This window comes from Mus pahari, chromosome 3 (assembly GCF_900095145.1).
Source record: "Mus pahari chromosome 3, PAHARI_EIJ_v1.1, whole genome shotgun sequence".
Taxonomy (NCBI): Eukaryota; Metazoa; Chordata; class Mammalia; order Rodentia; family Muridae; genus Mus; species Mus pahari.
This window is the reverse complement of record NC_034592.1, coordinates 102,590,397-102,616,999: the sequence shown is the minus strand read 5'-3', so window position 1 is coordinate 102,616,999 and position 26,603 is coordinate 102,590,397. Positions and strand designations below refer to the sequence as shown.

Genomic DNA, 26,603 nt, shown 5'->3' with positions numbered 1-26,603 from the left:
GCAAGGCGAGGGACGGGGCTTTGGTACGGCAGGGCGACTATGGCAAGGCGAGGGACGGGGCTTTGGTACGGCAGGGCGACTATGGCAAGGCGAGGACCGGGGCTTTGCCTAATGTCTGTTGAGGATTCGACAGGGGATGAATCTGAGAAATTGGTGGGGTTTGACCTAAATTGGATTCTTTGGGGGTCATTTGTGGATTTGGGGTGTTGTCTGCATGTCTCCAGAGAGAACCCCTCTAGGCTAGGCACTGAGAACATGTCACTGGAAGACACTTTATTTTCATCAAGATCCAGGCATGGTGGGTATGCGGCTCTCAAGTTCTGTGAGTCTCTGTTTAACTGAACTTTGGCAGAAGCTCTGGAGTTTTGAAGTTACTTAGCAGCCTACTCAGGAAAAAGTGTGATCCATTGTGTTTGGAAGCTGCTTATTAGTATTCTCAGTAATGCCTCACATTTATATGATACCAGAGAGCTTTCCCATGTCTAATTCATTTGATGTGATCTTCAAAACAAGGCTGGGAGGCAGGCAAGGACTATTAACTCCAATTTATAGATGAGAAAACCAAGTCTCAAAGAGGTTAATTGATTTGCCTGGCATAAGGCAACAAATAAATGCAGAGCCCCTGCCCACACCTGAATGTTCTACTCCCCACACCTCAGGAGCAATTAGGGCAGCCAGAAGTGGTCTGTGCTCCCCTACAAGACCCTCCCCCAATCTCTGACCTAGTGACAGACTTGCCTCCCTGTGAGTAAAGCCATCTGACTGGGGTAAGCCCAGCAGGTGAGAACTGAGCTGGCTTGGGAAATGCTAGACAACACAGTTTCCATTTCAGCTAAGGCAGCTTTCCAAATAGTTTCCATTTGTGTAGCCCTTTCTGTATTTTGTGAGTAGTAGAGGGTGTGTGTGTGTGTGTGTGTGTGTGTGTGTGCGCGCGCGCGTGCGTGTGCGTGTGCGTGTGTGTGTGTGTGTGTGAAGGAAATTTGTCATGTTTATGAAGGGAGTATGATGAACTCGCTGTGTGATGGCCCAATCTCAGAAAGAGAAGTTCTGCCCCCAAGAGAGGCAGTGATGAGCCTCTGGGGTCCAGATCTAGGGGTTGAGGGTGACAGCAGACAAGGGGGAGAGTGGGGGCAGCCAGACCCAGGCTATCTTGTGGATCTAGGGGTTGGGAATCAGCAGCCTGAGACAAGAAGGTAAGACAGGGTTTGGGACCTGAGCCTGAGCCTGAGGTGCTTAGGAAAGGGAGGAAGAAAGAGAGGCCAGAGGGAAGGGTAGATCTCAGGGTGAGAAGGAGGGCTCATTCTAGGGGGCTGACTGGAAGCTGAAGACCAGGAAGGCGTGTTGGGAGGACTAAAAGAAGGGAGGACTTAAAAGAGTGAAGTGGGAAGATCAAAGATGGACCACACACATAACCCCCACCACCTCCTACCCCCATCCTGAGTCCATAGAGGCCAGGCTGAGTGCGTGCTTTAGTTGTTCCTGGAGGAATAGGTTCCCATCCTGAGATCGTACCATGGGCCACGGCTACCAGGAGAGAGACCTTGGTGTGGGCTCCAGGCATCCCCCAAATCACCTTTGGGGACACTGAGCTGAGGAGGGTGGTGTGGTCTGGCTGCTTCCCTGCTTGTGTCCAGTGGGAGTGGCCCCCAGTCTCTGGGTGCCCAGAGAGTTGAGGGTTTCAGTGTTGTCTCTGTGTGGATGGAAGGAATGATACTGACCAGTCTTCAGGAGGAGGGGGCTGTTGCTCATTGGTTTCCTTTGCTGTTCTTTTGCTGTTTGATTTTTAGACCAGGTCTCATCCAGCCCATGGTGGCCTCCATATGAGCCAAGGCTGGCCTTGAACCTTGGATCCTTTTGTTTGAACACGCTAAATGTTGGTATCACAGGGTGTGCCAGTATGCCCAGTTAGTTTGTTTTATTTTTATATATTTATTTTATTTTGCCAAGTATGGTGGCACATACCTTTAATCCTAGCACTCCAGAGGCAGAGGCAAGTGGAGCTCTGTGCATTTGAGCACAGCCTGTCTGCACCATTAGTTCCAAGCCAGCTAGACTACACAGTGAGACCCCGTCTCAAACAAACAAACGAAACCAAACATGCTTGCATGTTTTTCTATGTACCATGTGCATGCCTGGTGCCCACAGAGACCAGAACAGGCAGTCATTTCCCCTGGAACTGGAGATAGAGACTTTTAGGCTGACATGTGGGTGCTGGAATTCGAACCCCGGTCCTCAGAAGAGCAGTCAGTGCTTTTAACTGCTGAACCATCTCTCCAGTCCTTGTTTGTTTTATTTTTTGAGCCAGGGTCTCATATTGCTCAGGTTGGCCTTGAACTCTTACAGAGGGGAATTCTTGGATCTGTGTGCCCAGAGCCCTGTGCTGCCTTTCTTTCTGCCTGACATCAGACAGTCACATAACTCCTAGTGTCCCTGCCAGCAAGGGAATGAGATGTCTACCTCTCTAAGCTTGGGGAGAGATGAGTGTCCAGGCTGTGGTCACACTGTTCTGAACGGGGGCTGCTAATGGCATTTGAGCTGATTCACCTAGATGATTTGTTCATTCTGTCCCTGTAGCCACTGCCTCCCTGGGTGTCCTTGTCTGAGTGCTACCAACTGGCCTGACTCTTGAGAACTGGGTCTAATTACAAGTACCCTTTACTTACCTGGCTCCAGGTTTTACTGCAAGAAAGGACAGCCGCCTTTAAAAACATAATGATCTGTTCTTTGCAAGGCACCTTTCTTTTAAGTTAATGATGGCGATTTCTATTTATTGGATCCCCCAGCCCTTGCTTTTCTGGGTGAGTCAGGAGATCCTTAACCTCAAGAGGTGAAACTGGAGACAGGAAGATTGTCAGAGGCCCTGTTGGGTGCCTGGGGCAAATCCCCTGAGTAGCAGGAGCTCAGACTGTGGCCACCTCCACTGGGCTGGGCTGCGGTGATTTGTGGAACCAGTTAAGGAACTCCTGGAGGGGTTGAGTGCAGTTGCTGCCTTATTCCTTCTACCCCACCCCCACCCTGTGCTGTGGGCTGTGGGGAGATAACATCTGGTTCCCACTGTGCTTGTCCTGGTTGTCTGTCTCAGTAAGTTCTCACTGTGTAGCCCTGGCTATCCTGGAACTCACTTTGTTAGACCAGGCTAGCCTCACACTCCCAGAGATCCACCTCTGAGGCAGAGACCTCTGCCTCTCGAGTGCTGGAATTAAAGCATGTCCTGGCTTAGACCTGGTTTTTGTGAGGGAAGGTGTAAATAGGTAGAATGGGAAGTTCTGAAAGGGTGAGGGCTGGGGAGGAGGGGCCCAGAGAGCACTCACCTCCTTCCACCCTTCTGTGGGCTGCAACTAGTTGACGTCATTGAGGCTTTCTAACCGTGTTGATTGAAAGCAGATGAATGTTTGCCCGTTTCATGCAACAGGTATTTATTGTATGTCTACTAGATGCTTTTTGTTTCACTGTTCTGGGTCCTGATGACATCCTTTCTCAAAATCCAAATTGAACAACTACTACCACCACCAATAAAAAACTTAGTACAGGTCCCTTCCTGTGGGGCGAGAGAGATTACTCAGTAGTTAAAAGCACTTTCTGCTCTTCAAGGGGGCCCCAGTTCTCTAACAGAGGGCCTAAGTAACTTGGTTCTGGGACTGGAGAGATGGCTCAGCAGTTAAGAGCACTGACTGTGCTTCCATAGGTCCTGAGTTCAAATCCCAGCAACCACATGGTGGCTCACAACCATCCACAATGAGATCTGATGCTCTCTTCTGTTGCGTCTGAAGACAGCTACAGTGTACTTACATAAAATAAATATGTAAATCTTAAAAAAAAAAAAAAGAAAGAAATTCAAGGTCAATTTTTAGCTATGTAGCTGGATTTGATGAGATTCATTAGACCGTGTCAAAAACAACCCAAAACTTTTTGTAGATTAAAGTTCCCTGGGCATGATGGTGCATTCCTTTAATCCCAGTACTTGGGGAGGAAGAGGCAAGTGGATCTCTGTGAGTTATAATCTAGCCTGGTCACATAGCAGGTTCCTGCCCAGGCAGGGCTACCTAGTAAGGCTGTCTCAAGAAGAAAAGTTTAAAGCCCTGTGGAGCTGTTGGCCACCTGAGATCCTTGTCATTGTGGAGCTGTGCCTTGGAGACAGCTTTTTTCTCTGAACCCTGGACTGCAGAGGGGCAGAAGGGTAGAATGCCCCTGAAAGGTCACCCAGCTTCTCCTTTTGTGAAGGGCAGGTGTTTACAGAGCTGGAGAGACCAGAAGGACCAGAGGAAACCCATAGGTAAAGATGGAGACCACAGGTAAAGCTCTGTGACTGCCGTGCTGCTGCTTGAACCTTTATCCTACATGTTGTCTCCTTCCTGAAAGTTCCCAACTGTACCAAGGCTGAGAAAAATACTGTTTTGCTGAACTTTTTTCCATTTTAGAGAGGGTGCTCAGAATTGAAGCACAGCCAGTATATACAGAATCCCTGTCTTGAAAAAAAAAACAACAAAAAAACAGAATGTGCGCATGTGTGTGCTTGTGCGCGCGTGTGCTTGTGCGTGCGTGTGTGCCTGTGTGTGTGTGTGTGTGTGTGTGTGTGTGTCTTTCAGAGGACACTCTCTGGGAGTTGGTCTCTACCCTCCCGCCCCTCTGCAGTCCAGGGTTCAGAGAATCAAGTCGTCTCCAAGGCACAGCTCCAGAACAACGACCGATCTCAGGTGACCAACAGCGCCAGAGGGCTTGAAACTTTTCTTCTTGCTTTGTTTTTGTTTTTGAGATGCAGGAGGTTCCATGGATCACACTCAGGTGGTCAGCAATGCTTTCATCCACTAAGCCATCTTGCTGGTCGCTGTTGGACCTTCTGACCTGGAGTCTAGTTCTAGCCTTATTTGTATGTGTTTGTTTGTTCGTTCGTTTGCTGCTGGGGATTGAACCTAGGATCTTTGCACGCCCGACAATTGTTTTACCTCTAAGCTGTATCTGCAATCCTTTATAACTTTATTATTTTGAAAGGTTTCACAAAGTTGTCCGTTTGGGCTTTGAATTTTGTTTTGTTTTATTTTGCCTTTCTAAGAGAGGGTTTCACTGTGTAGCTTTGACTGTCTTGGTTTGGAACTCACAGAGATCTGCCTTCTGAGTACTGGGATTAAAGGCATGAGCCACCACACCCAACTAGGCCTTGAATATTTAATACTTCTGCCTCAGCCTCTGCAGTAGTTGAGAATAAAGGCTACCAGGCCCAGCTTGAATAAGAAGCATTGAGAATTGCGGCCAGATGGCTTTAGAAGGGTTGTTTACCTGGTGATAAATTCTTCAGCTGCCAGTCCAGAGGTCTGGACAGAGCTGGGATCTAGTTTGTAAGAAAGTACCAAAGTCCAGGCCAACTGGTTCAAAATCAAAACTATCCTTCCAGCCTCAATGATGGGCTCTGCCCACGGCCGGCTTTGCAGCCAAATATAGTAATGACTAGTTAATCCAGATGGACACACTTGACCAGCATTCTGCGTGTCGGTTTGTGGCCGCCCTGGAAGATCTCAGGCTGTATGCCTAAGCCCTGACTTTTTCAGGGAGAGTATTTCAGAGCTCCTGGGGCCAGCCATGGGCTGACCTTTAGGACTACCTCCAGTGGGATTGAAACCATGCCTGTCCATCCAGACCTTTCGGGATGGGTCCTCCTGGGTCCATTCCTGGACTTAGCTGTAGTCTGTCAGGCTCCTAGACTGCTGTAATGGCTTACTGACTCCTGTCAAGGAAGGGTTGAGGAAGAGGTTTGGGAACTTGTTTTGTTTGTTTGGGTCTTCAACACCATCCCACTGGCTTCTTTGTCTATGTGCTGGGACCTAAGGTGTGTACTACCACACCCAGCTTTGGAGTTATTATTGAGGAGGCCTCCTTTGGCTCAGGCTGGCCTTGAGGTTGCTCATGGTGTAGGGTAAACTTTTGATCCTCTGCTTCAGCCTCTCAGATGCTGGGATGCCAGGGGTTGCCAGCACACCGTGACCTTTAGGTTTTGGGACTCATGTGGAGTGTTTTGCTGTTTCCTTTAACCCTCCAGCAGCCTTAAGGAGTGGGCACTTAGGAGCCTGAGTCCAAGTGAGGTTCACTTGCTTAAAGTCTTGCTGTTAGTATAAGGAAGAGTCTGAATTTGAAAATGTGTCATTGCCTTTAATCCCAGCACTCGGGAGGCAGAGGCAGGCGGATTTCTGAGTTCGAGGCCAGTCTGGTCTACAAAGTGAGTTCCAGGACAGGCAGGGCTATACAGAGAAACCCTGTCTCAAAAAGCCAAAAAGAAGAAAAAAAAAAAAAAAAAAAGAAAATGTGTCATATAGAAGTATTTTTCTTAGATTACTTAAACACATTATAGACAGTAAATATCAACTATAACCTTCTTCCATGAATAGTTCTACATTTTTATCTGCCAGGGGTAAAAGGTGTGCCAAGGCTGGGCGTCATTAGTCTTTCCACAGTATTTGACTGGAGTAGATTCTGTATGTGTGTGGTGCTAGGGATTGCCCATACTGGGTAGGTGTTCTAACTAAGTTATATCTCTAACTAGAATAGGTTTTGTTGAATATAATAATTACAATAACTTCTCATTATACCAGTTTTCTCATGTGTCACAGGAGGGTAATATCATCTACCATAACAGGATTGATTTTGTCCATGTTGATTCTTAATTGTTGAATTTTTTTTTGTTGTTGTTGTTTTTTTGTTTTTCGAGACAGGGTTTCTCTGTAGCCCCGTCTGTCCTGGAACTCACTTTGTAGACCAGGCTGGCCTAGAACTCAGAAATCTGCCTGCCTCTGCCTCCCCAGTGCTGGGATTAAAGGTGTGTACCACCACCACCCGGCTTTTTTTTTTTTTTTTAATGTTTAAAAGTTTTTTTGTTTTGTTTTTTAAAGATTTATTTATTTATTGTTATATGTAAGTACACTGTAGCTGTCTTCAGGCACACCAGAAGAGGGCATCGGATCTCATTGTGGATGGTTGTGAGCCACCATGTGGTTGTGGGATTTGAACTCAGGACCTTTGGAAGAGCAGTCAGTGCTCTTACCCTCTGAGCCATCTCACCAGCCCCTTAAAAGTTTTAAATTTTATTTTAGCCTGGCGGTGATGGTGCTTGCCTTTAATCCTAGCACCTGGGAAGCAGAGAGAGGCGGATGGATCTCCGAGTTCGAGGCCAGCCTGGTCTACAGAGTGAGTTCCAGACAGCCAGGGCTACACAGAGAAACCGTGTCTCGAAAAGACTAAACCAAAACACCCCACAAATGCATAAGTAAATACAATTTAAAAAATAAAAATGAATCATTTTTGTTTTTAAAAAGATTTATTTATTTTGATTTCTATATGTTTTGCCTGTGTGTATGTTTGTGCACCAGTTGTGTTCCTGGTGCCTGTGGAGACCAGAATATGGTAACTCTGGACCCAGAGTTACAGATGTTTGTAAACTGCTGAGAACCGAACCCAGGTCCTCTGCAAGAGCAGCAAGTGCCCTTAACCACTGTGCCAGCTCTTCAGGCCCTAAAAATAAATCTTTTTAAAAAGCCCATATAAAAAGAAAAAAGTAAAACTAATAAAACAAACAAAGAAACAAAAACAAACTGCCCTGGTGGTACAAGCTTTTTATCAGCACTTGGGAAGCAGAGGCAGGAGGATCTGGAGTTCAAGGCCAGCGTCTGCTGTGAAGTAAGTTCTAGGCATGCGGTTTATATGCAACCCTGTTTTAAAAAAAAAAAGAAGACCCTTAGGTCTGAGGGTTCAGTTTTTTGTTTTGTTTTGTTTTGTTTTTTCAAGACAGGGTTTCTCTGTATAACCCTGGCTGTCCTGGAACTCACTTTGTAGACCAGGCTGGCCTCGAACTCAGAAATCCACCTCCCCCCCCCCCCCCAGTGCTGGGATTAAAGGCGTGAGCCACCACTGCCCGGCTTGAGGGTTCAGTTTTATGATCCAAATTAAATATCTTTTTTTAATAAATAAATAAACAAACATTTATATTAAGTGTGTATCTGAGTATGATCTCCTAAAACTAGACTTGGAGTGAGCCACACAGCCTGGGTGCAGGGAACGGAGCCTGGATCCTTCGCAAGAGCAGCAGGTGCTCTGAGCCCCTGAACCATCTCACCCGGCCGGCTAACATCCTTTTCTACTTGTCTATAGCTGAAAATAGCTTGTAATTTTTGTGTGTGAGGTCGAAATTTTTTCTTGTTATTTATCATATTTTATGTGTTTGTTTTTCCTTTTGGGGCAGAGTCTCACTGTGTATCCTTGGCTAGCCTGGAACTCACAGACATGCCTGCCTGCCTGCCTGCCTGCCGAGTGCTGGCACTTAAGGAGTTTGCCTCCATGCCCAGACCTTTTATTTTATTTTATTTTATTTTTCCAATTTTTATTAGGTATTTACTTCATTTACAGACCTTTTATTTTATAATTTTTTTTCTTCATGGTCTTCTCTCTTGAGCTAGGGTCTCATATAGCCACAGGTGGCCTCAAACTCACGGTTTAACTGAGGATGGCTTTGGACTCTTGATCCTCCTACCTCCACCTAGTACAGTTTCTGTTTCTGAAAGTCTCACCGTGTAATCCCATGGTTTGGAACTCATGCAGACCATGCAAGCCCTGGCCTCCTCGAGTTCTTGGCTGCCCTCTCTGCCCCTCTAGTGCTAGAGTTAGAGGTGTGTGTCACCACACCCACATTCCAGCTTCTTTATATATTTCTGTGGCATTGCACCTAACTGGGGGAAAAAAAAGCAGATAAAGGGCCTTAAAATAAAAAAGAAAAGGGGTGGGGACATCCTCTTGGAGATGGGGGAGGGGAGTGGGATGAGGAACTGTTGGAGGGTGGCCCTGGGGGGGGATAAAGACTGGACTGTAAAAATAGATTAAAGATAATTTCATGCACACATACACACACATACACACGGAAAGCTATGTGTAGTGACACACACCTTTGACTCCAGTAGTTGGGAGGCAGAGACAGATGGATATCCGTGAGTTCAAGACCAGTCTGGTTTACATAGTGAGTTCTAGGACAGCCAGAGCTACATAGTGAGACCTTGTCTTGGAAAAAAAAGAAATACTGTATATATTTTCATACATATGTGCATATATATGAAAATGGTTAATAAAGCTTAGCTTAAAAATAAAAGAGGTAGCCGGGTGTGGTGGCGCATGCCTTTAATCCCAGCACTCGGGAGGCAGAGGCAGGCGGATTTCTAAGTTCGAGGCCAGCCTGGTCTACAAAGTGAGTTCCAGGACAGCCAGGGCTATACAGAGAAATCCTGTTTTGAAAAACCAAAAAAATAAAATAAAATAAAATAAAAGAGGTGGGAACCAGGTCTAGTGGTGGCTATCTTTGTTTGTTTGTTTGGTTGGTTTTTCGTTAGGTGGCTTTCTTTGTAATTCCAGCCCTGAGATGACAGGCGGGCAGATCTCTGACAGTTAAAGGGTAGGCTGATCTACAAATCAAATTCCAGGCCAGCTAGGTCAACATAGTGAGAACCCGGCTCAAGAGCACCAGTAAAAAATAAGAGAGATGTAGCTGTGGGCTCGGTGGAGGAGCAAAGACAGATTACATGCAATCGGGAGGTCAGGATTGCACTTGAGAGACTACCTGGTAAGCCGTCTCTTTCCTCATTGTTGTATGGGTTTTTGGAAGGGAGGAATGCTTGGTTATGGTCTCATTCTGTAGCCTAGTCTAATCCAGAGCTTCCAATTTTCTTGCCCCAATGTCCAACTGGGGTTGGGCATGGCTGGGGTTACAGATGTGAAGCATTCATGCCTAGCTCATTGTAATTTTTTAATAAGAGAGCTGGGGTAGTGAGCATGTGGTCTGGGGTATGCATTGATAGGCAATTGGGAAGATGGACCAACAGGGATGAACTTCTGTTCCCTCACTGTTCTAGTTGAATCTGGAAAACCAGACTAGCCCTGGCAGGTATGGATGTTGGACTGGCTGAGCCCAGCAGGTGGCAGCACAACCTCAGAGATCCAGGGCTCAGGAACTGGAGAGCGTTTGAGTCGGGTAACTGCCAGGTGGACTCACCTGGGAGATGCTGGCTGCCTGTCACTGAAGGTCCTTATGTAGCTCACTTGAGTGCAGAGGTAGTATTAGTTCCCTCTGAGAAGCCAGGAAGCCAGAGTGCTGACTCCTCCCTGGAGTTTAAGTAGCAGGTAACCTGTACAGAACACAAGTGAGATGCTGAGGCCTCAGAGCAGTCAGGTTCTATGTCTGTACCACCTGGAACCTTCTGAGCAGGCCATATGTGAAAGAACGTCTGCTAGCTGTTGGTTCACTTGTTTTTGTGTGTTTTACCTGCATGCATGTCTATGCGTATGCCTGCAGTGTCCCTAGAGGCCAAAAGAGGGCACCAGATCCCCTGGAGTTATAAGCAACCACTTGGGTGCTCAGAAGTGAATCCAGTTCATTATAAGAGCAGCAACTGCTCTTAACCACTGAACCATTTCTCCAGGCTCTGCTTTTTAATTTTTGCAAATAAAGAAATTCTAGAGTTTGGCCTGGTGGTAGATGGGTGTAATTGCAGCACTTGGGAGGCCAGGATAGGAACAGGGTACATTTAAGGTCAGCCTGGACTACACAGTAAATTCAGTTAGCTTGGTTCTACATCACACCAAGACACTGTTGGTAGCCCCCTTCCCCCTTTTGTGCATGCATGTAATCCCCCTCTGTCCATCTGTCTAGAAATAGTTTGGGGGGTTTTTGTTTTGTTTTTTTAAGACAGGGTCTGTGGTACTCACCTTGTACCCCAGTGTTGTCTCAGACATGAGCAGCCTGCCAGCTTGGGTTACAGGCCTGAGCCTTCTCATCACTTTCTCAGAGTTCTTCTGATGCTCTGAGGACAAAGTGCTGATGTGCCTGGTCAGGCGTCTATAACTCTTTGATTTAATTGCTTTTAAATTTTAAACCCAAGCTGGGTGGTGGTAGCACACACCTTTGATCCCAGCTCTCAGGAGGCAGAGACAGGCAGATTTCTGAGTTTAAGGCTAGCCTAGTCTACAGAGTGAGTTCCAAGACAGCCAGGGCTACTCAGAGAAACCCTGTCTTGAACAAAAAAACAAAACAAAAATGAGGAAGAACAACCCTAGAGTGATTATTGTATATATAGTGTTGAGTACTGATTTTTCTCTCTTAATTTTTTAAGCTGGATGTAGTGGTGCTCGCCTTTAATCCCAGGGCTCAGGAGGCAGAGGATCTATGTAGGTTCCAGGACAGCCAGAGCTGTGTAGCGAGAACTTGTCCCAAAAAATAAAAATGAATTTAAGATTATACTTCTTTATTGTGTGTTGTGTGTAAGAGTACATATGTGTATTGCCATGGTGTGCTTGTGACGGTTGGAGGGTAACCTGTAGCTATTGGTTCTTTCCTTCTACCTGTGGGTTCCAGAGATTGAACTCTGACTCGACAGCAAGCTCCCTCACCCACTGAACCATCTCTCCTGTCCCTGGCTCCTAGCATCTGTAGTGGTCATTTTGTTTGTTTTGATTTGATTTGATTTCAAGATAGGGTCTAATGTAGTCCAGGCTGGCTTACAGCTTGTTATATAGCTCAGGACAACCTGGAACTCTTGATCTCCTTGCTTCTTGATCTCCTGCTTCTGCCTCCTTAGAGCTGGGCTTACAGGCATGGACTACCACAACACCAGGCCACTGTCGTGTTTTTAATGGGTCCCCTGGAGGTAGAGGCTTCGCTAGTTCACTAACTATGGTTGCATTGAGCATTTTTATATATTTAGTCATTCCTCTCGAGTTCAAATTCCTAGGCTGAGTCAAAGGGAGAGTGTATTTTAAAATGTAACGGATAAGGTCACCAGGGTGGGTCAGAGAGTAAAGGCACCTCACCAGGGCATCTGAGTGCCACATTGGGAACCCACGTGGTGGAAAAGAACCAACTCCACCTGCTGCCCTCTGACTTCACATGGACACCATAGCATGGCAGCACACCCAAGAGCACAAGGTAAATAAAATAAGTAAGTGTGATAGCTTCCATGCCCACCAAGAGTGAGACCAGGATCAATCGAGGAGACTGCTGGATGTCAGTGGCAGCTCTCTCCATGGCCTGCACCTTCTTATCACAGGTGCCATGGTGGCTGTGAACAGGGAGCCACAGCGTCTTTTAGGTGGCATGGGATTGATGTGGTGACATCACTTAGGCTTTCCCACTATCCCTCAGGGAGGGTGACTGATTATGTTTTTTGACTCTCCTAGGTGAAGAAGGCATACAGGCAAAAAGCACTCTCCTGCCACCCAGACAAAAACCCAGATAACCCCAGAGCAGGTGAGCTCTCAGGACCTGCTCCCCGGCCTCAGCTCTGAGTGTCCGTGCTGTAGACACACAGGACCCACCTTGATCAGTGAAAGGCTTGGCTTCCCATGGCGGGGTATACAGTTGGTTGTGAATATGCTTACCATTCATTGTTGGCCTGCTGTGTGCCGATATTGGCTTCTTTGAAGTATTCCACCAAGGAAGCGCAATGTCATTACATCTTGCTTCACTTCTTTTTTGTCCTTGTGTGTAGCTGAACTCTTCCACCAGCTGTCGCAGGCCTTGGAAGTACTGACTGATGCTGCGGCCAGGGTAAGCACCACCATCTTTAGCTGAACTGTCCTCAGTGACCAGAGACTGCTGCTGCCTAGAATGGAGCTAATTTTATGCATCTTAGAAGCTAAGCAGGGGCAGGCTTCACTGGCTCTAGGCTATGAGAGGTCCTGGTAACTCAGGGTTGGGGCAGGGCCAGGAAGATGCCTGGAGCTCTGCCCTTTTTCTTTGGCTGACTCTACTCTCTTTTGTTTTTTTGTTTGTTTTGTTTTTGTTTTTTGGTCAGGCTGCGTATGACAAGGTTAGGAAAGCCAGGAAGCAGGCAGCAGAGAGGACCCAGAGACTTGACGAGAACAGGAAGAAAGTGAAACTTGGTAGGTAACCTTGCCAGGCTGGCTGGCCCCTGGCTTCTCTTTGCCCTTGCTGTTAGTCTCCCTCATCTTGCTTTTTAGAGACTTTCCCAGATTCTGGCAAAAGTATAGAGAGGCTGGGTCCTAAAGGCACTCTCAAAAATGATATCGGTTACTAGATTTACTACTAAAGTTAAGACACTTAGGGCTGGAGATGTGGCAGGGTGGTTAAAAGCACTTGTTGCTCAGGCCCAGGTACAACTCCTAGCCCACATGACAGCTCACAACCATCTGTAACTCCAGTTCCAGGGATCTGGTACTGTCTTCTGACTTCTACAGATAACAGGCATGCAGATAGTGCATGCGACAAAACTCCCATGCACATGAAAGTAGCAATAAGTACACCTTTAAAGGCCAGAAGCTTGCCAGGGTGGGGACCTGCTGAGCTTGAGTGAAGCCATTGGTCTGACCTCCAGTGGAGGCTGCCTCTCTTTCACTCAGTCCAGCCCCTGCCTACTAACTTTGTACTCTGGGACAGTTCCCCAGAGCTCCAAGGGAGCAAAGTCTAGTTGAACTTATGAAGACACATTTTTACATGTGTTTATTTAGTGTGTGAATATACAGGTATATGCTGCAGAGCATACATGTATGTATTTAGCGTGTGAATATGCAGGTACATGCTGCAGAGCATACATGTATGTATTTAGTGTGTGAATATACAGGTACATGCTGCAGAGTATACATGTATATATTTAGTGTGTGAATATGCAGTTACAGGCTGCGGAGCATACTTGTATGTATTTAGTGTGTGAATATGCAGTTACAGGCTGCAGAGCATACATGTATGTATTTAGTGTGTGAATATACAGGTACATGCTCCAGAGCATACATGTATGTATTTAGTGTGTGAATATGCAGATACATGCTGCAGAGCATCCTTAGAGGTCAGAAGACAGCTTGTAAGAACCAGTTCTCTGCTTCCACCTTGTGGGCTCAGGAGTCCAGCTCAGGTCATCATACTTGGCAGCTGGCACACATGCCTGTCAAGTCACCTCACCAACCCCAGTTCCATCATTTTTTTAAGGAATTTATCAAACAAACAAACGGGCTAGGATGTAGCTTTGTGAGAGAATACTTGCTTAGCATGTACAAGGTCAAAACTGGGATGGGAGGCAAAGGGATGGAAGTTCCAGATAAATCAGGTAGGCTGAGGGAGAGTGAGTCCTAGGCCCAAAAGAAGAATTTGTTACAACAGTTGGCCTAGCACGGGGCTTGGGATGTGGCGTACGCCAGCAGCAGTCTGCCTGTCTGAGGAGAGGCCACTGGAACTCGGGCCACAGTGAAGCTTGGCAGAGGAGAGTGAGAAAGGGACACAGTGACAACCTGAGTCCAGCGATGGGAGATGAACCAAAGCTGAGGCACGACCCATGTGAGGCTGCGGTGCCAAACCACAGAAACAGAGCAAGCAGCTCCACCCATAGGCATTTTTGACACAAGGCCATCGGCCGCTGACACAACACCCACCTGTACACTCTGTTCACTTCATGGACAGAACCTGCTTGGTCAGTGTGAGCTGTTTTAACTCTTCTAGACCCATGGCTGCTTGGCTGGAGCCCACATCTCTTCTGTGTGTGTCCCTTTGCAATGAAAAGTAACTGGGGATGTTTGGGCACAACAGGAGAAGAGTGGGTTGCTGTATGGTGCCCGTCCTGTTTGAGGTGTTGGGAAAACAGCCAGAGCTGGGGTGGCCTGAGGCCATAATGGACATGCAGACTAGAAACTGGACCACTCAACCCTTGTGCCTAGACCTGGAGGCCAGGGAGCGGCAGGCCCAGGCCCAGGGGAGTGAGGAAGAGGAGGAGAGCAGGAACGCTGCCACACTAGAGCAGGAGGTGAGCATGCAGACCCGCCACTGGCCTGAGGGTGAGTAGCTTGGGAGGTGTGTGGGGAGAGCTTGCCCATCGCCTCTGGGAGCTGGGTGATCTGTCCCACCTGCAGGTTGCCGAGCCGTAGCTTGCAGGTGAAACCTCTCAGGGACCTTTACAAGGTGAGCCAACCTGGAATTGGATCTGCACAGAATTGTCACCCCTCTGCCTCCTGCTCTGCAGATTGCTCGACTTCGAGAAGAGGGCTCCCGTCAGTTGGAAGAGCAGCAGAGGCTGATCCAGGAGCAGATCCGCCAGGACCGAGAACAGAGGCTGAGAGGTGAGAGTGCACGCTCCCTGTCTCCTCCAGGGCGAGGCTCCTCATGGTATTGAGCAGCCATGTTGGCCGCTTCATGGAGTGGCTGTGGAGGGAACCCTGTGAATACCCCTCGGTGTTCCACAGCACCCTACTGTGGCACACCAATTTGTAGGAGCCTTTGTGCTCTTCACAGGTTTTGGCCTCAGAGCAGATCTGGAGGAGAAGTGTTGGTGCAATTTGTTTTGCTATTTGATTGGGTTCTTATATCTGCCACTCTTCCCACCCCTATTCCACCCTAATCCCTTCCACCCCTCCAAAACTAGGAGAGAGAGAAGGTTAGGGGGAAAGGGACATAGTCCTCTATAGGCTACTTCCTGCTGATTACGAACACTGGGTTCCTTGGGGCAAGTCTCATCTTCCTCGTCATCGGCAGGACAGCAGGGGAGCAGCGGCCTCCACCTCAGGCCCTCTTGGGCCTCTTCCATTTATACCCTCTCCAGAGTCCCCAGACTTAAACTATCTGCAGCTGGCCAACATCATGTTCCTGCCAGTACAGAGGCAAGTCAGAATCACCTGCTGTGAAGCAGCCTCTTGCCCCACGCCTGGCATTAAAGAGAAAGCATATTCACATGCCATAACTGGGATTTTTAAAGAAACCAAAAATCTCACCACAGTTCTCCTTTTAGTCTAAAAAATGACTTTTTCTCTAATATCAATAAACTATATATAATAAAAACAATTATAAGAGCTATCAAGTAAGAATTGTATTTACAATGTTCAGTCCATATTTACTTGGCAACCTTGGAAAAAGTACTATCCTATCCTGGTGAGTCCAAAGTTTTATACCTAAATTTCTTATTACTTGGCATTTTTATCTTTTTAGACCCTAAGATTAGAAACAACTTAAGTTTTTATGTCTTTAATCTTTAATAAGGAGAACTGTAAGACTATAACTATCCAGTCTTCAACCCCATCAGAACCCTGAGAAGGGTAAGTATTACCCGAGTAAACAGGAAGTGCAGAGCAAGCAACTTTCAAAACTACAGACACGACAGAGATGGCTGGCCGCCTGGACAGTCACCCAAGGTTCTTCTGTGTTATTGGGGCATCCAGTCTTCAGCCTACAGGCACAGAATATCAGAAATGACAGACTTTTCTGCAAAGCAGGAATTTTGAAGGACCAGCCTACCTTGTCTCTGCAAAGTTAGGCAGTCAACTGTCCGGTGTCCTGCTTGTCCACAGTTTGGACAGCATGTTGTCATCAGTTGAGGTAAGGGCAGGGTTATGCCCAGTGGCCATCTTTGCCACAAATGAGGCAAAGTCCAGGTGGAGATTCTTTGATGGCCATTATCTTCTTTGAAGTAGACTGGGGGTGCTGCCAGGAGCAGCTATGTCTCTGTCAGAAAAATCTTTTATTATTAAAACATTGTAAATGCTATATTCAGGCTAGAGAGATGACTCAGCGGTTAAGAGCACTGACTGCTCTTCTAGAGGTCCTGTGTTCAAATCCCAGCAACCACCTGGTAACTTACAACCATCTGCAATGGGATCTGATGCCCTCTTCTGGTGTGTCTGTAGACAGCGACAATGTACTCACATTCGTAAAATAAATAAATGTTAAAAAAACTTAAATGCCATATTCTGTAGATCTTCTATGTATAGTATATCTCAACAAACATTGCTTGTTTCTAGCTATTTATTATCCCCTTTTGAAAACATATACAAGAGACTAAGTAAAGCTTATTTCCATAATTAACTAAACTCATACCTAACAAGACTACAAGTAAGATTATTTATAGGTGACTACTAACTTGCAATTCTAATTACCCTAAACAGTTTGCAATAGTAGCTTTCATAAATATAGAACTTTACATTGTTTTTAAATGAGTTACATATGTACAAAACTTTAAGCAAGAGTTGAACAAAATAACCTTAAATTTCTATCAATATTTAATAATCCCTACTAATGTAAAATATTTGAGACTCGTAGGTCCAGCTATCTACCTTCTGTCCTGTCATCTTATATCCCCCCACTCCTTCTCATCATTCTCCTCCCCCTCTCCATTCCCATCGCAGGGAAAGGCCTTGGAGAACCTGGCCTCCGAGGAGCTGAGTGGCCTGTGCTGCCTCAGACCCTAGCATGTGTTCCTAGCTTTCATTTGCAAGAGCTAACAGGCGACCTTCCTGAAGGGGCTGAGCAGGCTACCCAGGAGTCTAGCTTCCCCACGAGACCCTTTACCAGGACAGGGCAGGCATTACCCTTGGACATGAAGGGCAGTCCTCCAGCTTGGGGCCACCTCTCCTTTGGGAGACCTTGTCTGAAGTTTTACTTCTCTTCTTTTCCCAATATTTTCTAGGAAGAACAGAGAATACTGAAAGCAAAGGAACCCCCAAACTAAAGGTGAGTCGGCAGTATCTGATCACAGTGTGGCACCTCTCAGCAAGGACAGGTAACTTCCCTGTGGGTAGCCATCCATCCTTCCGTCATCCTGGGCCTGGACCCTAGGACTGCTTCTCAGAGCTTGCCACGCCAAGTGGCTGTAACATTGGCCGGTGTGGGCAGGGCACCCTCAAAAGCCATTTGAGATGGGTACTTAGAGCACAGCACCAGCAGGACTGATCAGGCTGCTTCTCCATTTCCACAGGGAGCGTGGTCTGGGCGGTCTAAATTGCCAGAGCCTGGAGAGCAGCACGGTGTCTGCTTAGAGTGGCAGGCTTGCTTGTGCATCCGGTGTGGCTGATGCTGATGTTGTCTTTGTAGCTAAAGTGGAAGTGCAAGAAGGAGGATGAGTCCCAAGGTGGCTACTCCAGAGATGTCCTCCTGAGGCTTTTACAAAAGGTATGCTCCTGGGACATCTTCTACCTCCTGTCTCTCAGCCCAGAGAGCCCAATTCCCTGAACGTCATCTTTCTTCCCTGTCTCATAACCATGAAGTTTAGAGACGCCCCTAGGCCAGTGCTCCCACCATTGAGTAATCATATATCCCCCTGGTCTGCTCTCCTTTCCTGCCTAAGCCTAGCCTTTTCCTTGAAGCACAGCCTTAGCTGGCTGTGCTGGGGGAGAAGAAGTGGCTGTCCAGTATGAAATCCCCGCAGCATCCCTGCTTTCAGAAGTTGAAACGGCTGTGCTGTGTGCTAGCCTAGGTCTTAGTGCTCTGCCCATCTCACCTTTGCTGTCCTTTGTACCATGGAAAAGGAAAACAACTTCTTTTCCTCTCCAGTCTTGCTCCTCTGGGTCCCTAGAAATAACTCCAGGATTGGGCTGTAGCCTAATGGGCCATGCTGTATGTCCAGTTATCCTTACTGTGGTTCTCTTGTTCCCACAGTATGGGGAGGTTCTCAACCTGGTACTCTCCAGCAAGAAGGCAGGCAATGCCATAGTGGAGTTTGCAACAGTCAGAGCTGCGGTGAGTGGGGTATGGGGCCCGGGGGCACTGGCAGTCCTGTCATTCTGAACAGGAGCCCAACTTCATGGGTCCTCCTGATTGGGTGACCCACACTGCTAGTAGATCTTTAGGCCATCTCAAGAGTTGAATCTCCCCCAAAGGTCTCCTGGTTTCAAGATTGGGTGGGAAAGTGCTCTGGCTAATTATATTCTGACTGGCTCCACACCGCACCTTCCACCCTGCACCAGCACGGCCTCCCCACCCTGGTGCATCTCCTTCACGTGTCCACAGGGTCAGAATTTTAGCATACCACTGAGTGCAGGTTGCTGAGGTTGCTCAGCCCTGCTTGGAGGATTAGAATGTTGGTTTTAGTCTTTCTGTAGGCTAGAAAGAGCCCCTTAGGCCTGGATTGAATGGGACAGAGACTGAATACTCTGTTTGGCAGGAGCTGGCTGTCAGAAATGAAGTGGGCCTGGCTGACAACCCTCTGAAGGTTTCCTGGTTGGAGGGACAGCCCCAGAGCACAGTAAACCCTGGCACCACAGGACTGTCAAAGGTAAAAAGTCAGGGGTCACCCAGCTGGGTCTGCTTGGGCTTTGGGACCCTCTTTTGCTCCACTTTCATGCTTTTTCTTCCCAAGTTTGGATAAGAGTAGAATGGGGTGGGGGTGGGGTGGGTTCACCAGCTCAGGCAGGAGGCTGACTCCCTGTTGATGCCTTTTCTCTCTGAGTGCCCGAGGACCGTATCCTACATTATTTCTTCTTTTTGCTCTCTTCCTCCTCTTTCTTCTCCTCTTCCTCCTCCTCCCCTCCCCCCCTTTCTAGCATTGGGATCAAACCCAGGGCCCCGCTCATAATTATCCCACTCTCTACTACTGAAGTACACCTCCAAGGCTGCATGAAAGTTGGCCTTTGCTTATCCTTCATGTGTGTTTCCTGATGGAGCCCTAATCTGTACAAAGAGGACTTTGTTTGTTCTTGGTCATGGTGTGAAGGATTTTAGTTTAGGAACCCAGTGTTGGGTGAAGAGGCAGAAGGCAAGCAGCTGGAACAGTGGTTTTCCTAGAACTTCTGTTTTCTAGCTCTGTCTTCAGCTTCCCACTCACAGATTGACTCTAGGAAATAACATCAAGTCCCAGGTTCAACATGGGACTGATCTGTATCTGGAACCCCACTTGTGGTGAAGTGCTAGCTTTCTAGCGACAGTGGGCCTGAGGCAGTTCACTCCGACCTCCTTGGTTCGGTTTTTTAGCCTGACTGCAGAGGTTGGAGCATGGACGCCTTTCGCTCCTGTTGGAGGGATGATTGCTTTGGGGGCAGAGCTTTTCCCTTCTCTGAAACTGCCTGGGTACCTGTCCACATGTCCACAGCTTCTCAGAGAGTTATCAGGATGCCTGCCTGAGAGATTGGAACCTTTGGGAGAGTGTGTCAGTCTTGGTTACTTTTCTATTGCTGTGACAGTTTGGTCACCAGGAGCAAGGCAACTTAGAAAGCATTTAATTAGGGGGTTAAAGTTCCAAGAGGTTATAGAGTCCATGACCATTACTGTAGAGAGGATGGAAGCAGGCAGGTAGGCAGGACACTAGAATAGTGGCTGAGAGCTTACATGCTGAAATAACTACGGGGCAAGGAGAGCTAACTGAAACTTCAGAGCCTGACCTCAGTGACACACCTCCTCTCACAAGCCTCCACCTGCTAATCCTTCCCAAACAGTTCCACCAACTGGGGACCAGGCATTCAAACATCTGAGTCTATGGTGGCCATTGTCATTCAGTGTCCCAGGTCCTGATGGAAGAGGAACATGACATGGTATAGAGGTCAGCCCAGGATCCTGTAGCTGCCTTTGCTACTCTGTGGGTTCTTTCTTCCATCCTTCTCTAGCCCTTTTCTTCCACTCTTTCAACCCTCTAACACTAGATGGAGAAAAAAAGGGAAGAGAGGAAAGGAAAGAGATCCCTGATTAGGGGCACCAAGAAACTTCATCAGTCAGGATAGCTCATTTCTTTTCCTTAATGTTTGTTCTTTGCGCAAGACTACTTAACAAACCACCGTGCCTCTCGGAGCCCAGAATATATACTATATACTCTCTAAAAAGGCCCCAGAATTCCAAATGTCACACAATTGCAGAAACTATCTGCAGCTGGCACAACCACACCCCTGCTAGAGCACAAACAGCAGAGTCGGCTGCTGTGGACAGTCTGCGGCAGCCCCAGGTCACGTGTGGGATTAAAGTGAAAGCATATTCATATCTCTGTGCTTTTTAAAAAGAAACCAAAGTTCTCACTACAGGATCCTAGCTTAAAAGAAGCCTCATTCCCCAGTAGAAAGTTTTACCACAAGAAAAAAAAGAAAAAAAAAAAAAAACAAAAAAAGAAAAAGAAAAACAACAACAACAAAAAAAGATAAAAAGAAAAAAAAAAAAAAAACAGAAAGTTTCACCATTAAACATCCAAGGCCATACTCTGTAGGTCATATTAGAAAAACCTTTATTGGTTGCCTCCTGTTTCCAGAGGAGGCTTGAAGCAGGCCATCTCTGCACAGGAGCAAGAAAGAGAGATGTCACAGATGTGGATTTGTCAGGCAGTGTGTGTCACAACTTCCTTTACCCTTCTTTCACACTTGAGTGACCTGGAGGCCACACCCACATGGTTCAGTGCTTTTGGGCTCTGGATTCAGATGACCCAGCCACAGGGCAAGGTAGTTGCAGTTTGTAGCCTTGCCCTGTCTTGGGCAAGGCAGAGCTCCTCCCCCCCCCCCCCCCCCCCCTGCCCCAGCCTGGTGGAGGATCCTGGAGCCTCTTGGAGGTGCATTGTCCTTTCTCTAATCTGGTTGTCCCCTGTACTGTTCTGCAGCCGTCCCCAGAGGCTCCGTGTACAATGCCTGTGGAAGTTCCCAGAGCACTCCTTTGCAGCTGCTGGTTCCAGGAGCTTCTTCCTCGAGTACACTCACAGTTCTGTGGGCAGCTTGAGTCTCATGCTGTGTTTGCTAATGATGTTAGGCCTTTCCCCTGCATTTTCCTCAGTCTACCTCTGCTGCTGTCAGCTCCTCCTGCACGTGCAGCCCAGAGCTGGCAACTTCCCTTCCTTAGCCATGCTTCTGATGGTTACACACTGTGTCTGGCCAGCGCCGCCCAGTGGACTTTGGTCTAACAGTGTCCGTGTTTATGCTCTGTCATCCAGTACAGTAGCCGTCAGTCGGATGTGGCTGTTGATTTAAAATGTGCCTAAGTGGGCTGGAGAGATGGCTCAGCAGTTAAGAACACATACTGACTGCTCCTCTAGAGACCCTGAGTTCAATTCCCAGCACCCACATCAGGTGGCTCACAACTGCCTCCAGGGGCACTCAACACCTTTGCCCTCTGCATGTACCTGCATATACTTGTGTGTGTGCATACACACACAATTAAGAATAATTTTTAAAAAATCTTTAAGATGTGGCTAGAGGGCTGGCATGTGGCTCGTTTAGGTAGAGTGCTTGCTTATCATGCATGAAACCCTGGATTTGAGCCCCAGTGCCAAATGCAAACCTGGGTTTGATCTCACACACAAGTAATCCCAGGCTCTGGAGGATCCCAAGTTCAAGGCCACCCTCACTACACATGAGACCTCATCTCAAAAACAAACAAAAATTGGCTAGGGTGAAAAGTAATTGAGTTTTTCTCTGTGTTTGTGTCTGGATGGTGTGTGTGTGTGTGTGTGTGTGTGTGTGTGTGTGTGTGTGAAGTGGAGGTCACAGGTTAATTTCAGATGTCTTTCTCAATTGTTCTCCATGGTTTATTTACTGAGGCAGGCTCTCTTGCTGGGCCTGGACTGTGCCGGTTTGGTTGTCTAACCAGCCAGCTGCCCCAGGGATCCCTAGTTTCTACATCCTGAGCACCAGTATCCCAGATGGGCTAGCATCCCTGCCTGCCTTTTATATGCGGGTACTTGAGGGCGAACCTCAGGCCCTCCTGCCTGCACAGCAAGCACTGTATCCACTGAGCCATTCCTCAGCCTCTGGAGCGGCCTTTTCAGTTTGTTTTCCTTCAGTAAACAGTCCTGCGCAGTAAGTGGTGACTTGTCTATTCCTGCTCTCTACCTCCCCACTGGCCTTTCGTCTCAGTTAGCCTACGTCTTCCTAGACTGTCCTGTGACTTTGTGTTGACGTGGTCTTTAGAGGCTGGTGCATGCCACCGTCGGCTCTGCCCAGTCTGAGTCCTGTCTCTCCACTGACCTCTGACTGGTTCCTGTGGTTACAGGTTGGAGCTTCCTTTTCCTGTCTCTCCAGCTTCCTTCAGGACTCCTGCCAGAAAGTGACTCCCATACATTCCCAGCTGACGTTTGCCCCTTCACTTTGGGTGACTTGAAGGATTGGTCAGCAGCCAGAGGGCAGGGAGAACTGTGGCTTCCGGTCCCCACCTGTTCTTTAGTCCACATTGTACCTTCCTTGCCTGGGTCCACAGGCGCCACTCCTCCAGTCACCCCAGTTCTTGCTACCCTCACCGGGTCAGAAGTGGGGCTCGCTTGGGAACTGCTCCTTTAGAATCTGCAGAACTTCTTCCAGAAGTGAAAGCCCCAGGTCCACTTTGAAGGAGAGGAAAGGGTCACTGAGGTCCGGAGTGGGTGTCTTCGGGAAGTGGGGAGTGTCCAAAAGGCCCTCCTCTGAGCACTGGTAAAGGGACCCTGTCAGGGAGATTGCTGAAGGCAGGGTGGCCGAGTAGCCGGCTGTGTAGCTTGCTGGGGGCTCCAGAATGTTGGGGCAGCTGGAGCTCTCGCGGTAGAGGCGCGGGGGCTTGGGTGGGGCCAGTAGGGTGGCTCGGGGATGCTCATCCCCCCACAAGGGCAGACGCCGGCCGTCGGGCCGCCCTTGCAGTTCCCGGATGACTTCCCGGTTGCTGTACTCATCGTGGTCACCCCCAGCGGTGCTGGCCTGGCTAAGGATGCTGCCCTGTCGCTGCAGTCTCCGTGGCCGCCCCAGGGTGATGCGCTTGAAAAAGGAGGCATTGCGGAAGGAGCCTTTTCGCCAGGTCTCCATGGAGCTCCTGAGAGTCATCTAGTGGGTCTGGCATCTGAGAAGCCCCACAAAGGGGCTCAGCAGCAGCAGGTGACCTTTTTGCTAGGGTGCTGAATGCCAGGAACCAGAAGGACACCCTTCAAGGGCTAGCAGCAGAGGCTGTGCGTTTCTGCTCAGGGTGGTCCTTTGTTTGCCTCTTGGGTGGTGATAGAAGATTAGCAGGAGACAGAGAGAGCACTGTGAGCTCCCACCTGGAGAGCCTGGCTGTGGAAAACCCCAAGGGAAGCAGCAGTACTCACAGGGCAGAACGGGCAGGTCAAGGCTGAGGGCTGGTGGGCAGGGCTGAGCTCCGGCAGGGGAGCGAGCACACACTCCTTCCACAGGCAGGCAGCAGCTCTCGATCTCCTGGCCGGTGTAGGACTGTGCTCTCTGCCAGGGACTCTGATTAGTGGCTTGGCTGTTTGTGCCAGTGTGTGGTAGAGATGTGTTTTGTTTTCAGCTGACTCAGTCAGGTGGGAAGCCGGTTTCGTGCTCTGAGGTAATTGCAGCATCCACAGGCTGGGATTGGGGCAGCTGTGACCAACACCCCAGGGCAGTGGGACGCTTCAGATTCCTCTGGAGACTGGTCTGGGGACAGCCCTGCTTGGTGTGTCACCAGATCACTTCCTTTCTAGTCAGTGCTCCACCACTGTGACCTCAGCAGGCCTGCTTAGCTCCCTAGCCCCAGATGTCTCTGGGAGGAGCCCAGGGAGGTGGTGCTGATTGAAGGGAACAATTGTTAGGGAAGAAAGAGAGGAGACCTGCTGGTGTGCGTGACTCAGCCCCCAGGATGGATGACAGGCCCTCATTAGCCAGGCCACGGGAATGGTGGAGAAGGATGTGGAGGGTGTGTTAAGGGGAACAGCCCCATGCCTATACAGGGCTTGCTCCTCCCAAGGTGCTGGGGGCATGCCAGGGGTGACTTGAAGTTTTCTTGGACGAGCAATATAAAGCTGGGGAAGGAGAACTGCCCTCCCCCACAGCTGGGACATCAGTATGGCTGCTCAGCGTCCTTCTTTCTTCTTCATCAGCAAAAGCCAGTGCCCTGCTGCTCCTAGGATGCCCCAGCCTTTCCCTCTGCCTCATGGGCCTCATTTGGGGACCTTCTTATGGATGGGACCAGGACAGTGAGGCTGCCATGAGTTGCCAGTGGTTGGAGGGAGGGTGGCTGGCAGGGGGTATTTCTAGAGGTGGGGGGGTATAAGGGGAGGGGGACCAGGCTGTATATCACTTCCTCTTTATCTGCATCCCTTTACTACAAACAAGTTAGCCAGGGACTGGCAGCCTAATTTCAGCCACTCCCATCTTATTCCCTGGGTCATTAACTTCCAAGCCTTCTTCTGTGGGAGGGCAGCAGTGTAGGGTGCCCCCTGCAGGATACCATGCTTGCGACCCCTAACCTGGCTTGCCTCCATGCGACTCTGGTGGGTTTCCACCGCTCTAATCTGCTACAGGATCACAGCTGATGAGAGGTGGGAACCCATCAGAGTCGCATCTGGTATCAGAGCACCAGCTGTGCTAGGGGAGGAAGTGCTCTGACTCAGTGCTTGCTGCCCTTGACAGACAGTGGGCTTGGCAGGGCAGTGCTCTGTCCTAAGGCTGCTTCACTTCCCACAGCCTTGCTCATTGTAGTCTTCCTCAGTCCCCTGCACAGCTGGCAAGATCATAAAAGAAAGCCAGGGACCCTGGGCTGTGTCTTTCTGAGGCAAGCTGGGTCTTGCTTACTTTTTTCTTCTTCTAGATTTATGGTCCTTTGAGGCTGTGTGTGGGGCAGGGCCACCTTCTGTATCCTCAGCAGAAGCCAGACCACGGGGAAGGGCTCTGGTCTGTGTCCAGCAGAGCCTGGGGATCACTGACATCCTCTGTTGGAAACCTGCCAGGCAAAAGCCATGGGCGGAGGGAAAGAGTGTCAGATAAAGGGCTAAGAGGAAATGAAGGGGGAGGGCCAGGCCAGCACATGGGAGAGTGATTGACAAGGAAGGACTGAACTAGATCAGGATATGGGAAGTTGTGTGTCCTGGGTAAAGGGAGTTTGCAGGAAGCTTGCAGGGAGCTGATGGAGAAGCAGCCTGGGGCGCACAGGCCTGCTATCTCTGAAGGTTCCTGGAGGAGCTGGAATCCAAGATGTCTGGGTCCTTCCCTTCCTCTGCCCTTCCCTCCTTGGCTTTTAGACTTGGCTCTGTCTTGGCCCTATACTGAGTCTATACCCTCATGTCCTAACTCCTGTCTCTTCTGTCCCCAGGGCTCAGTGCTGTCAGAAAGGGACTATGAGAGTCTCGTCATGATGCGCATGCGCCAGGCAGCTGAGCGCCAGCAGCTGATCACCCAGATGCAGCAGGAAGACGAGGGGCGGCCCACGTAGCCCCGGCTCCAACCTTCCCACCCCACACCTTTTCTGAATCATCACCAATAAACTTTTTTAAAAAACAGTCTACTTTTCTTCCTCTTGGGCTGGGCTCTATCTGCAAGGGCTTCTTCTGTGGGTGGGGATAGACCAGTAGAGAATGGTGCATCTCGAGAGTCACTGCACAACAGAACTGAAGAACAACCACTTGTGAGAGCCCTTTATTGGCTTGGATTAGCTGTGTAGGATCCAGGGACTGTCCTCGGGGTAGCTTGCCTTTGGCACGTGGCCTACAGCAAGAGCCAGGGTCAGGCCTAGCCGGGGGAAGCTGAAAGCGCCAGGGCAAGAGCCTGCTGTGCCCAGCCAGCTGGAGCGAGGTCCCTGAGGCCGTTCACAGCCCACCAGTGTTGGGCAAGGGGGTTGACAATTTGGAAAGAAATAGGCAGGGCAAACAGTGATGCAAGGATGTGGGCAGGCCACACGGCGGTCTCTGTGTACAGGTCAGTTCAAGCAGGTCATTCCTTGTGCAGACACCACACCAGCGTCTGGCCCACCCCTGTCATGCTCAACACTCGGAAGCCCTTGCATTCCAGCTTGTCCAGGACTATGCGAGGAGGGTCGTTGACGTAGTATTCGTAACTGTAAAGAGACCAGGAGAGTGTCATGAGGCAATATGGGCAAGCACCTGTCAGAGACCAGACTGAGAAAACCCAGGCATCTTACACCCAGGGCATCCCGCAGCCCAGGCACCTTACACCCAGGGCATCCCGCAGCCCAGGCA

At 48.9% G+C, this 26,603-nt stretch overlaps 3 protein-coding genes across 4 annotated transcripts in view; 1 reads left to right on the top strand and 2 right to left on the bottom strand.

Annotated features, from left to right (window-relative positions):
* Positions 1 to 25,904, top strand: part of Dnajc17 (DnaJ heat shock protein family (Hsp40) member C17) — a 36,256-nt gene extending 10,352 nt beyond the window's left edge. Inside the window, exons 2-11 of the mRNA XM_021192992.2 lie at positions 12,199 to 12,268; positions 12,510 to 12,568; positions 12,816 to 12,903; positions 14,686 to 14,771; positions 14,988 to 15,084; positions 17,421 to 17,464; positions 17,825 to 17,902; positions 18,389 to 18,469; positions 18,894 to 19,004; positions 25,721 to 25,904. Coding sequence (XP_021048651.1) covers positions 12,199 to 12,268; positions 12,510 to 12,568; positions 12,816 to 12,903; positions 14,686 to 14,771; positions 14,988 to 15,084; positions 17,421 to 17,464; positions 17,825 to 17,902; positions 18,389 to 18,469; positions 18,894 to 19,004; positions 25,721 to 25,840 — 834 coding nt within the window. The 3' untranslated portion in view covers positions 25,841 to 25,904. The remainder of the gene's footprint in view (positions 1 to 12,198; positions 12,269 to 12,509; positions 12,569 to 12,815; positions 12,904 to 14,685; positions 14,772 to 14,987; positions 15,085 to 17,420; positions 17,465 to 17,824; positions 17,903 to 18,388; positions 18,470 to 18,893; positions 19,005 to 25,720) is intronic.
* Positions 22,806 to 23,851, bottom strand: C3H15orf62 (chromosome 3 C15orf62 homolog). The gene has a single exon (XM_021192994.2). The coding sequence runs from the start codon at positions 23,476 to 23,478 to the stop codon at positions 22,933 to 22,935; it is 546 nt and encodes a 181-aa protein (XP_021048653.1). The 5' UTR covers positions 23,479 to 23,851; the 3' UTR covers positions 22,806 to 22,932.
* Positions 25,905 to 26,016: 112 nt separating the features above from the next.
* Gchfr (GTP cyclohydrolase I feedback regulator) overlaps positions 26,017 to 26,603 on the bottom strand; it is a 4,995-nt gene continuing 4,408 nt past the window's right edge. For both annotated transcript variants that reach the window (XM_021194959.2, XM_029536831.1), the window contains exon 3: positions 26,017 to 26,461. In XM_021194959.2, coding sequence (XP_021050618.1) covers positions 26,338 to 26,461 — 124 coding nt within the window. In that variant the 3' untranslated portion in view covers positions 26,017 to 26,337. The remainder of the gene's footprint in view (positions 26,462 to 26,603) is intronic.